Consider the following 14,763-nt stretch of genomic DNA (forward strand, 5'->3'; position numbering starts at 1 on the left):
TTTCTGGATCTCTAAATTTTCTCAAAATACCCAAACACCCTTTCAAAATTATAAAAGTAAAAAAAAAATTGTAATAATGATAGAAAAATCTACAAAGCATTCGAATTTAGTGAAAGTATTACACAGATAGAAAAATCCACTGAAATTTACGCCAAAAAATCATGCATATAAATGGAACGCCATTTTTCGCGTAATTCCACATGGGATGTAGCCTAAATGTATACAATATTTGACGTGATTCATCAATATTGCATACAAGTTACAAGCAATCTTGTTAGGAAGATGACCATTTCAGCGTAGAATAGCGTAATTTTCCGCATGTCAAGTTTTACGCGCTGTTTATTTTTTATTATTTTTTTCTGTGTAGGACAAAATCTAACAATTAGTAAACATTCTCACTCACATCGGAGATTGAATTTAGGAAATGTTCTTTCAATTCTGACTATGGCAACAAATCTTTCACTATTTAGATTTTTGGTGAATTTTCGAAATACATACCGAGATAAATTAGGAGTTCATATCATATATAATTATGAAGGCGCCGTCAGACGTTGCAAGCAAACCACTCGCAGCGAGCATTTTGCTTGCAGAAAGTGACATACGTCAAATATGTGCCTGACTAACTACACTGAAAGTGATTGCATGGTGTGACTGCTAAGCAGCCAATAAGAAGTAAAAAGGTGTTGCACCGCAAAAACAGGAATGAAATAAGTAGATTTTATGGCCAAAAAACTAAGATTAATCCACCTAGCGGCGATGATGCTTTTCTTGTGTGTCATGGAATGTTTTCATTCATTTATTTAGTCTAGATCTTAACAGATAACACTGAATCAACAATTTGACGCCACAATACACAGTTCTAGGCCGCATCTCTGCCTCCTCGAATACGCCCCACGCTCGCCAAGTCGTTTTGCACCTGGTCTGCCCATCTCGCTCGCTGCGCTCCACGCCGTCTCGTACCTGCCGGATCGGAAGCGAACACCATCTTTGCAGGGTTGCTGTCCGGCATTCTTGCAACATGTCCTGCCCATCGTACCCTTCCGGCATTAGCTACATGGTTCAATCTTCGCCGCCACACACCGTCTTCTTGCACACCGCCAAAGATGGTCCTAAACGCCCGTCTCTCGAATACTCCGAGTGCTTGCAAGTCCTCCTCGAGCATTGTCCATGGCTCATGTCCGTAGAGGACAACCGGTCTTATTAGTGTCTTGTACATGACACATTTGGTGCGGTGGCGAATCTTTTTTGACCGCATTTTTTTCTGGAGCCCGTAGTAGCCCCGACTTCCACAGATGATGCGCCTTCGTATTTCACGACTAACATTGTTATCAGCCGTTAGCAAGGATCCGAGGTAGACGAATTCCTCGACCACCTCGAAGGTATCCGTCTATCGTAACACTGCTTCCCAGGCGGGCCCTGTCGCGCTCGGTTCCGCCCACAAGCATGTACTTTGTCTTCGACGCATTCACCTCCAGTCCATCTTTTGTTGCTTCACGTTTCAGGCGGGTGTACATTTCGGTCACCTTTGCAAATATTCGATCGACAATGTCCATGTCATCCGCGAAACAAATAAATTGGCTGGATCTGTTGAAAATCGTACCCCGGCTGTTACACCCGGCTCTCCGCATGACACCTTCTAGCGCTATGTTGAACAACAGGCACGAAAGTCCATCACCTTGTCTTAGTCCCCGGCGCGATTCGACCAAACTGGAGTGTTCGCCCGAAATCTTCACACAGTTTTGCACACCATCCACCGTTGCTTTGATCAGTCTGGTAAGCTTCCCAGGGAAGCTGTTCTCGTCCATAATTTTCCATAGCTCTACGCGGTCTATACTGCCGTATGCCGCCTTGAAATCAACGAATGGATGGTGCGTTGGGACCTGGTATTCACGGCATTTTTGAAGGAATTGCCGTACAGTAAAGATCCGGTCCGTTTTCGAGTGGCCGTCAACGAAGCCGGCTTGATAACTTCCCACGAACTCATTCACTAATGGTGACAGACGACGGAAGATGATCTGGGATATCACTTTGTATGCGGCATTAAGGATGGTGATCGCTCGAAAGTTCTCACACTCCAGCTTGTCGCCTTTCTTGTAGATGGTGCATATAACCCATTCCTTCCACTCCTCCGGTAGCTGTTCAGTTTCCAAGATTCTGACTACCAATTTGTGCAGCCAAGTGGCTAGCTTTTCCGGGCCCATCTTGATGAGCTCAGCTCCGATACCATCCTTACCAGCTGCTTTATTGGTCTTTAGCTGTTGGATGGCATCCTCAAATTGCCTCAAGGCGGAGGCTGGTTGGCTCCCATCGTCCGCTGAACTGACGTAGTCATCTCCTCCGCTGTCTTGACTTTCACTGCCTGTACTCTCAGCGCCATTCAAATGTTCCTCGTAGTGCTGCTTACACTTTTCGATCACCACACGTTCGTCCGTCAAGATGCTCCTATCCTTATCCCGGCACATTTCGGCTCGCGGTACGAAACCTTTGCGGGATGCGTTGAGCTTCTGATAGAACTTGCGTGTTTCTTGAGAACGGCACAGCTGTTCCATCTCCTCGCACTCCGCTTCTTCCAGGCGGCGTTTCTTCTCCTGAAAAAGGCGGGTCTGCTGTCTCCGCTTCCGTCTATAACGTTCCACGTTCTGTCGGGTACCTTGCTGCAGCGCAACCGCCCGCACTGCGTTCAATCGTTCCGTCGACTTCATTCCGTATACACGACGTTGTTCTCCGCTGCATCGTTAATGGCTGCTTTGACTGTATTCCATCAGTCCTCAAAAGGGGCCCCATCGAGCTCACCCTCTTCTGGCAACGCTGCCTTGAGATGCTGCGCGTATGCAGTGGCGACATCAGGTTGCTTCAGTAGCTGTAGGTCGTACCGCGGCGGTCGTCGGTACCAAACATTGTTGATGACGAATAGTTTTGGGCGCAGTTTAACCATCACCAAATAGTGGTCAGAGTCGATGTAAGCGCCACGATATGTCCTGACGTCGATAATATCGGAGAAGTACCGTCCATCAATCAGAACGTGGTCGATTTGTGAGTCTGTCTGCAGTGGTGATCTCCAGGTGTACCGATATAGAAGGCTGTGTTGGAAGTAGGTGGTGCGAATGGCCATATTCTTGGAGGCGGCGAAATCAATTAGTCGTAGGCCGTTTTCGTTCGTCAGCCGGTGAGCGCTGAACTTCCCAATAGTCGGTCTAAGCTCCTCCTCTTGGCCAACCTGAGCGTTCAAATCTCCTATGATGATTTTGACGTCGTGGCTTGGGCTGCTGTCGTACTCACGTTCCAGCTGCGCGTAGAATGCGTCCTTATCATCATCAGTGCTTCCGGAGTGTGGGCTATGGACGTTGATTATGCTGAAATTGAAGAACCGGCCTTTGATCGTCAACCTGCACATTCTTTCATTGATCGGCCACCACCCGATCACGCGCCTTTGCATATCGCCCATCACTATGAAAGCTGTTCCCAGCTCGTGTGTGTTGCCGCAGCTCTGGTAGATGGTATAATTACCTCTAAACGTTCGCACCATTGATCCCTTCCAACAAACCTCCTGCAGCGCTACGATGCCGAATCCACGGTCCTTGAGCGCATCGGCGAGTATGCGTGTGCTCCCGATTAAGTTGAGAGATTTGCAGTACCACGAACCGAGTTTTCAATCGCTAATCCCTTTTTGTCGCAGTGGTCTTCGCCGATGGTTCCGGTCCGTACTCTCTACTCTTGATTGTTGATTGTTCGTTGCGTGAATTTTTTTTTTTTTGCTGGCTTGCAGGGCCTAACACCAAACCCCCTAAATTTCCGGAGGACCATTCCTCCTTATTCCCGGTGGACCATGGTGCACAGTTTCACTTAGAGTCCCTCGCTGGCACTCGGAGACGATGATCAGCCGCCCCTAACATGGAGAACAGACGCTGTTGTGAGCCGACCCTGACATGGAGAACAGACGCTCAGTAAGATTTGCACCTCCGGAGAGGAGCAAACCCCCCCTTCCCGGTCAGCATACGACCATAGTTCCCAACGGGGTTGGTTACCCGATCTTCCCTAAGGTTGCTCGTATCCCGGCCAGCACCACGGGGAGGTAGGGATAGGAGTTGCTGGGTAAGAGGCTAAGGACCGCGAGATGGGGTCTATTTTATTCCTTCAGGTACGCTAAGTACCAATGGTACGCTTTACCCAGCATTTGCCGTCATGGAATGCATTGAGAAAAAAAAATCACATGGCGGCATCACCGAAGAGCACCTGAATCGCGATGTGGCAGACAACGGTGGCGGAATGGACAACAGTGGCGCGCAGGACATGCGACTTCCGGCTCCGAATCTCCAGGAAATCCAGGAGGAGATCAGCCGGCTGAAAAACAACAAAGCCCCTGGAGTTGACCAACTACCATGAGAGCTGTTTAGATACGGTGGTGAGGCACTGGCTAGAGCGCTGTACTGGCTGATTGCCAAGGTTTAGGAGGATGAGGTTCTGCCGCAGTAGTGGATGGAAGGTGTCGTGTGTACCATCTACAAAAAGGGCGATAAGCTGAATTGTAGCAACTACCGCGCAATCACATGGCTGAACGCCACCTACAAGATACTCTCCCAAATTTTATGCCGCCGACTAACACCAATTGCAAGAGAGTTCGTAGGGCAGTACCATGCGGGATTTATGGGTGAACGCTCTACCACAGAACAGGTGTTCGCCGTACGTCAGGTATTGCAGAAATGCCGCGAATACAACGTGCCCACACATCATCTATTTATCGACTTCAAAGCCAAATATGGTACAATCGATCGGGTGATGCACGGTGATCGAGCTAAGGCAGCTAATGCACGAAAACGGATTTCCGGATAAACTGATACGGTTGATCAAGGCGACGATCGGGTGACGTGCGTACTTCGAGTTTCAGGGGCATTCCCGAGTCCCTTCGAAACGCGCAGAGGGTTACGGCAAGGTGATGATCTTTCGTGTCTGCTATTCAACATCGCTTTGGAGGGCAGGGATTGGCACAAGTGGTACGATTTTTACGAAATTCGTCCAGTTATTTGGTTTCGCCGACTTTTATCGTAACTTTGAGAGGATGGACGAAGCCTACATCAGACTGAAAAGCGATGTTAAACGGATTGGATTAGTCATCAACACGTCGAAGACGAAGTACATGATAGGAAGAGGCTCAAGAGAGGTCAATGTAAGCCACCCACCACGAGTTGCTATCGGTGGTGACGAAATCGAGGTGATTGAAGAATTCGTGTACTTGGGCTCACTGGTGACTGCCGATAACGATACCAGCAGAGAAACTCGGAGGCGCATCATGGCAGGAAATCGTACGTACTTTAGACTCCGCAAAACGCTTCGATCGAAAAGAGTTCGCCGCCGTACCAAACTGACTATCTACAAAACGCTTATAAGACCGGTAGTTCTCTACGGACACGAGACCTGGACGATGCTCGTGGAGGACCAACACACACTGGGAGTTTTCGAAAGAAAAGTGCTGCGTACCATCTATGGTGGGGTGCAGATGGCGGACGGTACGTGAAGGAAGCGAATGAACCACGAGCTGCATCAGCTGTTGGGAGAACCATCCATCGTTTACACCGCGAATATCGGAAGACTGCGGTGGGCCGGGCACGTAGCCAGAATGTCGGACAGTAGTCCGCTGAAAATGGTTCTCGACAACGATCCGACGGGAACAAGAAGGCGAGGTGTACAGCGGACAAGGTGGATCGATCAGGTGGAGGACGAAATGCAGCCATGGACCGACCCGAATGGAGAAGACTTTTATGTAATGCACAGGCCACTCCGGCCTTAGTCTGGTAATAAAATAAAAAAAATGTAATGTTCTGCACCGTTCATGCGATACACAATTTTCTGTTATCTTTTTTTCTCATGTTTATTTTTAGGTAAACTGCAAGATGAGTTGTCTAATACAAAATAAACTGTTTTTGCTCTCCTAATTCGAAAAAATAACTCTTTTTGCGAGTACAAGCACCATCCAGGATAAAATTTATAAAATAACTTTTTTATAACAAACATCAAGAAGTAACATTTTTGAGACTGTTCGTGACAATTCAATTAAATACCAAGCAAACTCTCGACTGGTTTCGGCTTAGCTGGATGCTTTGGAATATCAATCTGCCCTTCATGGATCTCTTCTTCTTCATTCGTGGCGATAATAGGAATCTTCTGCTCCTCGGCTATTTTTCCTGCTTCGTTTCGGAGCGTCTCAAGGCTGGAACTATTATCTTTATTGACATCGGCGGGGGTGTCATGTTTTTCAAAAATAGGATCCCTTACATCTGTATTATTTTTCATATTATGGGAACCATCACCATCTCGCTTTGACACAAATGCAATGACCACGTCAATTACTTTGTATAATGCACGTAACAGAAAACTCGAAATTGTTTCTAACAGATTGGTTGATTTCTGCAGATGTTCAATGGCCAATTCCAAACGATCAATCTCTTCATCGAGATTATCATGTCCATTAGATTTTCTATTATTATGTTTGGTTCTTCTTGTGTTGGAATCATCATCCTCGCTCGTCAATTGTGATGAGAACACTTCGAGAACTGAGCTCAACAATGGATAATTTCCATCTCCACAAATTCCCGCTCCATCATCGTAATTCAAAAGAATTGAAACTCCTTTCAATCTATGTTTAGTGCACTGAAGCGCACGTTCTTTAGCCGTTTCCAAGTTGTCATAAAAAAGCTTTGATCTACCATCAAACAATAAGCACTGACGATCGCTACGCCAACTGCAGAACCTTGCACCTTGATCACGCAGCTCACAAACCTTAAAATTCAAATCGGGTCAATAATTTAAAACTGAATAGTTATTACATTAGCTCGAAACTACCTGTCCATATGGTATCAAACCTATTGATACACACTTTTTGAAACATTTTTCATATATGGCTAATGGGTCTTTAGTAATCCCGGCAGTTTTCAAACCTAAAACAATTTTTTTCGGAGGAATTCCGTTTGCCAGCAACTGATCGATCGATGTATCTGGATATTTTCGCACAACGAATTCTTCACCCTGATCTACATTACCAATCAACCCATCCGTGTAAGATGTTACGAAATCAACGTTCTGAATGATTGCATTGTTCAACGGTCCCGATGATAAGAGTGGTGCATCCATTGATAACGAAATGATTATTCTTGAACTCAATCGTTGTCTGAGCTTAGCCAATATCTGACCAAAGACTATCTAATTTTCGAAAACAAAAAAAAAAGAATAATATTGTTTTCACCATGTAGCATCCATATGAACTTACCTGATCCGATAATTCCAATACAAATACATTGAAATCCAGATCGATTCCGTCGTATAAACCATCATTCACGCATTGCTCAATTTCGTGGCAAAATTGCTCGCTGTCTTCCTCAATTCTCAGCTCAAAGGGATTTACACTGAGTGGGATCGAGAGCATGATCTTCGCTTTGGGAACCATCTCCTTCAGGAAGGTAAGTTTTTCTCCGGCACACGACCGCACCGCTTGGCCGCGATCGCAAACATCATCGCACACTACGACGTAATCGCATTTTTCCAAATAGGATCTTAGTGATTCGTTTAGATCGGTGCGTAGCCTCCAGTAGCAGACGATTGATGCTGGAATAAGATCTTGAATTTGACATCGCGTAAGATCAAACCAATCAAGGATACGCAACCTCGTGAATGATGGCCACATGCTAATCCAAGTAGTTGCAGACAAACCAGAAACTTCAACCACGTGCACATTGCATAGAATAAATGAAACGTCACTTGCCAATGATTGAATCTGCATTGTGCTCTCAGTATTTATGGTGAACCAATGAGACGGGCCTTATCATTCCACATGTCGAATGGAGCAGAAAGACAGGTACCGAGATAGGTCACATGATCTCTAATTATTTATTAGTTTGGGATGATGATTCCCAGTCGGCTCATTAACTCGATAAAGCACAGAGGCACAAGATGCTGAGAAAGGTCTTATAGTCGAAGTATTACAATTTCTCGTGCACCAACGGCGCAACCAGAGTAGCTTCGATTGCGTGACGCATCAGTGGAATTTGAAAGTTTCTTGTAGCTCTGCTTTATTGTCCATTGGCCAAAATAATTCCTCATGGGTGACAATTCCAAAAATATGGTTCCAACATTTGGACCCTAAATAACGAACCTATCAACTCAAAGGCATTTCTTCCTGTCGCTTCAAGAATAACCACTTGATCATCGGTACCGCCTAAATATGAAAGTTCATTCATAGCAATTGTTTTTTCTTCCCGTGGACAATAACGTAAGATGGTGTAAGAGTACATATATTTCGAAAGAATACACCTAAGTATCAATTTGTTTGCTTTTAGAATTCATTTAGATTTCATAACATGCTCTTATTTGGGACATACCGCCTTCAACCAGAATTGAAGTCGAAATAAAATCAAACTTTGCTAGGTGTTAAAAGTCAATTTAAATGAATATCGAACGCTATTCATTTGTTGGAAATAGCTGAGTTTTACAATGCATTGAAATTCCATTACTTTTTGCTGTGGAGAGTTTATTGCAGAATCATTTTAATTAACGTTTTTACAGTTATAAACAAACATTTTTTGACCCATTACAGAATACTTCAAACGCCAATTGTCTATTGAGCCTACTAAAAGATCTGCCAGCATCAGTTTTGTTCATAAAACAGTCATTAATATGACCACAAGAAGAATTCTCTCTTTTGAAGAACTTAGAAATGAAGGCAATTCATAAGTTCAAACATAACTTTATACATGCATTCGATACAGTGGAATGCTTTTATTCATTGTAAACAAAAATATTGTCTCTTGATATGGAAACTTAATTTATAACCCACTTTCACTCTTAATACAAGAAGCGCATAAAATGTTGCACACTCGAAAACCAAGGTGCGATTGCCAGAAAAAATAATTGCTCGAACATTATTCAACATGGAACTAGATAGGGACAGGTATTTCTTATTGATCTTCAGTGATATACATTGATCACATTTAAAGTCGAAAACTCCGTTCCGCAGCGGTTAGAAATCTTATCTGCATCGTTCAATATAATCTATTACTACATGTGTGATAATGAACTATAAACAGGTAGGGCTACTGCTCCTGGACTTCATCCCATAGCTTCGATATTCATCCCACGAAAAAAAACGATGAAATATGATGATATTTGATTTGTTTCTTATTTTTGTGAATTGTTTCAGCAGTGAGCACGCATGTTAGCAAAAAGAAGGGACGAAATTGGTGCCATATTTTTTTTTTGTTTAGCGATGAGATTCGTTCAGTGAGATGGAAAACGGGCAGTTCCCCTACATACATACCTCATATAATTTAACTTAATTTAATTTATAACATTCATAGTTTCAATAGGCTTTCAAAATAAGCAGGTCGAAACGAAAACGCATTCATGTATTATACTCAATGAGGGATATTGATGTGAGGAAAAATCCGTTAAACAACTTTCTACTTCAGGCCATTTTACCTTTCCGTTCTTAAAAATCTCATCTTTGGTACAAGCTGCTGCACGAACTGGTAGATAGATGGTCGTTAACGACACGTCGTCACGACTATAACCGCAGTTATCTTTCCACTCGACATTTTCTAGCTCTGCAAAACCAGTGAAGTGTTATTCTGTTGTTGTGAAGCAACTCGACCAACTTCCCAACAACGTGATCTAGCACCAAACAAAGTGTGCGAACCATCAGCGATAGCGGAAACAACTTGTGCTGCAGAGTTTATGCGAAAACTTTCCCACAGACCGATAGCACTGGCGTTGGGGTACACTTCGACAACGGCAAAAAAAGTCAGGTTCAATGTTAGACGCGTTTGAACTAACTGGTTGCAATGTGGAGAACGCGTCGAACCATAAAAACAGAAGCCATGATATGGAACATTGCTGAAAATCTGATCTAAATCTAAATGGTGGAATAATCTTCGGAGCAGAATGGTTGCTAGGAATAGGCTTGACACTAAACTAATGGAAAAATGTCCAAATTTCAGGATTTATTAAAATAAAACTTTGTTGTACGAGAAAGGCAAAAACAAGCAGAACTACGATCGGATGTGATTTTCCTCTTCTTTTGTATGTAAAATCGTAAGAGCCAGTTCGCGAGAAGCGCGACCCCCTCCTCTTGTATCGATCTTCTCCAATTTGGATGAAATTGTCAGGATTTGTTCATATACACGCTAACTTTCATCTACTCAGTGACTAAGTAAAAATGTATTGCTCTCTCTTCCTATCCCACGAAATTTTACTAAATTTCCGTCAAAAGTAGAACAACTCAAAACTATGAGTAATCCTGCTTTTGACGGAAATGGAGAAAAAAAATTTATAGGAAGAAAATAGATGGCAATACAATTTTACTCAGTCGACGATATTGTCACCTGAATGTATGCAATTTGTATTGCATTATGTCACTTTTTATACGAATAAGTGTCATAATGCTATGTAAATTGCATACATTTAGGGCGAACTTGTAGGAAAAGATCCATGTACGCCCAGAATAGTGTAATTTTCCACGTTTCTATTATTTACGCGTCGATTACTTTTCATTATTTTTTTCTGTGTGTATTACCTTCTTCTTGTATTTCGGCGTGCTCCAGAATGAGTGTTAGAAAGAATACTCTGGTGGTATACTTTAGCGTTCTTCCAGTGCGGCCTGATGTCGCTCAAGTGCAAAAGTCTTTGGAGACTGAAATCCGCCTGAACCTCGCGGATGTATAAAGCATTCAGTTGCACAACACACGCAACTGTGTTTTTATTGAAATGTTGGACAACGCTGTAGCGCAGCGTTACGAAAAAGCGCATAATATAAAACACGATTTTGTTTGTAAAGAAAGGCATTCCAAAATCCCCGTGTATGTGGATAGCGAGGCAGTGACTGTTCGAATACATGACCTCCCCAGGGATGCCAGACATACAGACATGTCTGTATTTATACAGACATTTGATCTTGCATACAGACATCATACATATTACAGACTTTTGATTGAAGTGACAGACTTTTACAGACATTCAGCTTTTAAAAACTTTGGGCTGCCAAACAGAATCCTGAGCTTTCAAACAATATAGTTATGGGGATTTCGTACGGAATTCTACACAGATAGAAAAAGTTGTTGAAATTTACACGAAAGTAATGCACATAAAGGGAATGCCAAAAAAAGCGTAATCTTAAACGATATTTTTGCTTGAATGTATGCAATTTGTATTAAATTATGTCACTATTTAGTCGATTAAGCGGCATAATGCTACCCAAATTGCATACATTTAGGGCGAATTTGATGGGAAAGATTCATGTATGCTCAAAATAGTGTAATTTTCCGCGTCTGTATTTTTTACGCGCTGATTAGTTTTCATTATTTTTTCCTGTGTATAAGGATTCCAAACGGCATCATTTTGCAATTCCGAGTGGAGCCTTTTAGGCTTCTGAAAGTGATCCCTTTTGGGTTCCAATCAGAATTCTCTTAGAATTTCGAACGGAAAGATTATTTGAATCCTTTCTGAAACCTAAAAAGATTCCATTTAGAAGTCCAAATTAATCCATTCTGAAGCCCAAAATGATCCAGTTCAAAAGCCCAAAAGAGTTCCATTAGGGTGCCCAAAAGATGTCCGTTCGTACGGATTTCCGAACTTTCAAACTCTGGGCTCCCCAAAGAAATCCGTCTGGACTTCCAAACTGATGGAATTCTGAACAAAATCATTCTAGAATTCTGAACGGAATACTTTTGGTCTTCCAAACGGAATTCTTTTGTACTTTCGATTGGAGCGTTCTGGGCTTCTGAACGGAATCTTTTTCTGTTTCTGGACAAGAGATTCTGATTAGAATACTTATGGGATTTCCTAGGAATCACAAAAGGAATCGATTCGAAAACCCAAAGAGTACTTTCCGAAAAACAAAAACGAATCAAGGCCAATCTCTGGGTTTCCAAACAAAATTATTTGGGATTCTGGAAGGAATTCTTCGAGGGCTTCAAAATATTTTTTTTCTGTTTCTGTAAAAGGGATATCCTTTTGGGATTCCGAACCCTAAAAATATTCAGTTCGGTAGTCAAATGAATTCTGTTCAAAAGGGCAAAAAGTGTTCCGCCCGGAAGCCCAAAAGAAAGTTTGAAAGACCACAGATTCTCGGTTTGTAAACCCAAAAATGTTCATTCCGTTTATTGGGGTTTCAAATGGATTTATTCCTTATGTGCCTCTCTTCAGAACCAAACACTTTTGGACTTCCCAACGGATTTTCAGTTAGGAAATTGTATAAATATTATCAATTTACGCTAACGTAGCAACATACATATCGATAAGAACATTATTCAGTGCTTTGTAGTGGAATATCTTCACTTGGCATAATACGAGATATTATTAGTGGTATTATCACATTTAAATCCACCACTTGATTGTCACTTTACAGTAAATAAGGTACACTGGGGGAAGTGGAAAAGGAAAAATCGATAGTGTGAATAAGTGTAAAAAAAAGTTTAAATGATCTAAATGCATTCAATCAAAATGGGCTATCAAAAACAGTTTTTTTTTTTAGCAAGGCATGCGAACATCACATGCTCTGCCGACTCTACCTCACCTACACATTCTGGACACTCCGCAGAATCTGCGAAGCCAAACCTGTGTAGGAATTTTTTAAAGCAACCATGTTCAGACAACACCTGTGTTGACCTGACCATGTTTTCTATCGACCCAGTTGGACACATCCGGAATCAGTCTGTGGGTCCAACGACCTTTGACTGCGGTGTCCCATGCTCTTTGCCATCTGAGCAGCGAGGCGAGTCCCTTTCGTTGTAGCACTCCACATCTTCCTCTAGGAGTATGTCTATCGGCACCATCCCAGCTATAACGCACACCGCCTCATATGATATGGTGCGATATGCGCTCGCGACACGTAGGCACATCAGCCGGTGTACTCTGATCAGTTTCTTTACATTGTACTCGGCCTTTAGTGCTACGGCCCATGCCGGTACACCATAGCGGATGATAGACAATGCTACGCCCGCTATCAACCTACGCACTTGACTATGCACCGCCGATCTGTTGAACATCATTCGTGATGAAGATTTTATCGCCAATGAAGCCCGCTGACATGCATAATCGACGTGGCTCGTAAAATTGAGCTTATCGTCGATCATCACGCCCAGATGCTTAAGAGACCTCACGGAGTTACCTGTGCAGGTCCCTACTCTTATCCTCGCTTGCTGCAACCCATGATTTGTTATGCACCACCACGACTTCCGTCTTGTGGTGTGCAAGGGACAACCGCCTCGAGTTGAGCCATTCCTCCACTCTGCCAATCGCGTATGAAGCCTTCAGTTCGACTTCGTCGAGAGTGTCTCCTGTTACCTCTAGCATTATGGAACGTACACACGGTCAAGCAGTTTGACCAACATTGACTCCACCTCTCGTTTATTTAAACATCCATCAAGTTTTACCAACAGCGGCACGAACAATCAATTTATTCGACCAACAATATCACACACGAACGACCGAAGCGCCAACTTGAGCACCAACCATCAAAAAATATATGGGGGTTTGTGCAACTTCACTACAAATGCTCAAACATGTTCGGCGAACCTTGACTCCGCCTCCGACAACTCAAACCAAAATCAAACCGTTTTAATTTTTTCCAACCGAGCCGCCAACTGTCAAATGGTTGTTCGAACAACTTCACACACGTTCAAACAAAGCAGCAACCGAAGCATTTTCTTGGGGGCGGAGTCAATGTTCGTCAAACTGCTTGACTGGTGTGTACGTTGCATTACGTCATCCGCGAAGCCTTCTATTTTCACACCGGCCGGGAGACTTAAGCGTAATACTCCGTCGTACATAATATTCCACAGAACCGGTCCGAGGATCGACCCCTGTGGAACACCCGCAGACACTACGATCGACTTTTGACCAGCATCCGTGTCGTATACCCTATTTTGAAAATAACTTTTCAGTATCCTGCACAGGTAATCCGGAACTCTCAATCGGTGCAGGGAGTCAGCAATAGCTACCCAGTTAGCATTGTTAAACGCATTTTTTACATCAAGTGTAATCAATGCGCAGTACCTAATACCTCGCCTGTTCAAACCTCTTGCTATCTTGGCCGTATCCGTTACCGATCGTTACCGAAAACAGTTTCAAATACACCAACTGTGCGGTAATTCATACCATTTCGGTCGCTTGAAATTTATGGTAATAGATTTAAAAATTAGGAGTTGTTTTTCCACTTACCCCAGTGGGATGGGGTGAGTTGTAAACCCATATTACCATGACCTTCAATTGTGATGAGTAGTTACTTTTAACTGAAATCAAAACTATAATTGCTCTGAGTATCTTTTGTTGAATAGTTTCTTTGGCTAACGGAATAGGTCCCCAAGGAATTTTCGTAATAACAAGTGGAGGGCTGGTTTTGCCTAAGTGTACGTAAAATCTATTTGTTCGCCCTAAAGATGAACTTTTTATAGTAAAAATGGGCCTTACAGGATTATAAACTAATAAACTTAGTTTAACGAATGATTTGAAATGATGTCTGTGTGTGCGTGTTTTGTATGTGCGCAACACACGTACAAAATTATCACCTATTTTTAAGCACTTGGCCTTTACCAATTTGTTCGCAAAAAATTGCAATCAATGGCGAAACTTGTTATGAATATAAATCAATGTGAATTATGGAATATATTCACCTATTAGTGCTATTTTTATTTCTCTTATATTTTTTTTCATATGTATTTCATCCACTTCTCCCTCAGTGTTTGATACCTGGGGTAAGTGTAAAATCTTTGAATTATTTGA

The 14,763-nt window shown here is 42.8% G+C and overlaps 1 protein-coding gene across 1 annotated transcript; it reads right to left on the reverse strand.

The window, feature by feature from the left end:
* Window positions 1-5,865: 5,865 nt before the first annotated feature.
* LOC134224295 (uncharacterized) lies at window positions 5,866-7,769 on the reverse strand. The gene is made up of 4 exons (XM_062703628.1): window positions 7,656-7,769; window positions 7,262-7,596; window positions 6,838-7,194; window positions 5,866-6,774 (listed from the first exon to the last, which is right to left on the reverse strand). The coding sequence occupies exons 1-4, from the start codon at window positions 7,723-7,725 to the stop codon at window positions 6,049-6,051; spliced, it is 1,488 nt and encodes a 495-aa protein (XP_062559612.1). The 5' UTR covers window positions 7,726-7,769; the 3' UTR covers window positions 5,866-6,048.
* Between the last annotated feature and the right edge of the window lie 6,994 nt (window positions 7,770-14,763).

Source organism: Armigeres subalbatus, chromosome 3, assembly GCF_024139115.2.
Source record: "Armigeres subalbatus isolate Guangzhou_Male chromosome 3, GZ_Asu_2, whole genome shotgun sequence".
In the NCBI taxonomy this organism is placed as follows: Eukaryota; Metazoa; Arthropoda; class Insecta; order Diptera; family Culicidae; genus Armigeres; species Armigeres subalbatus.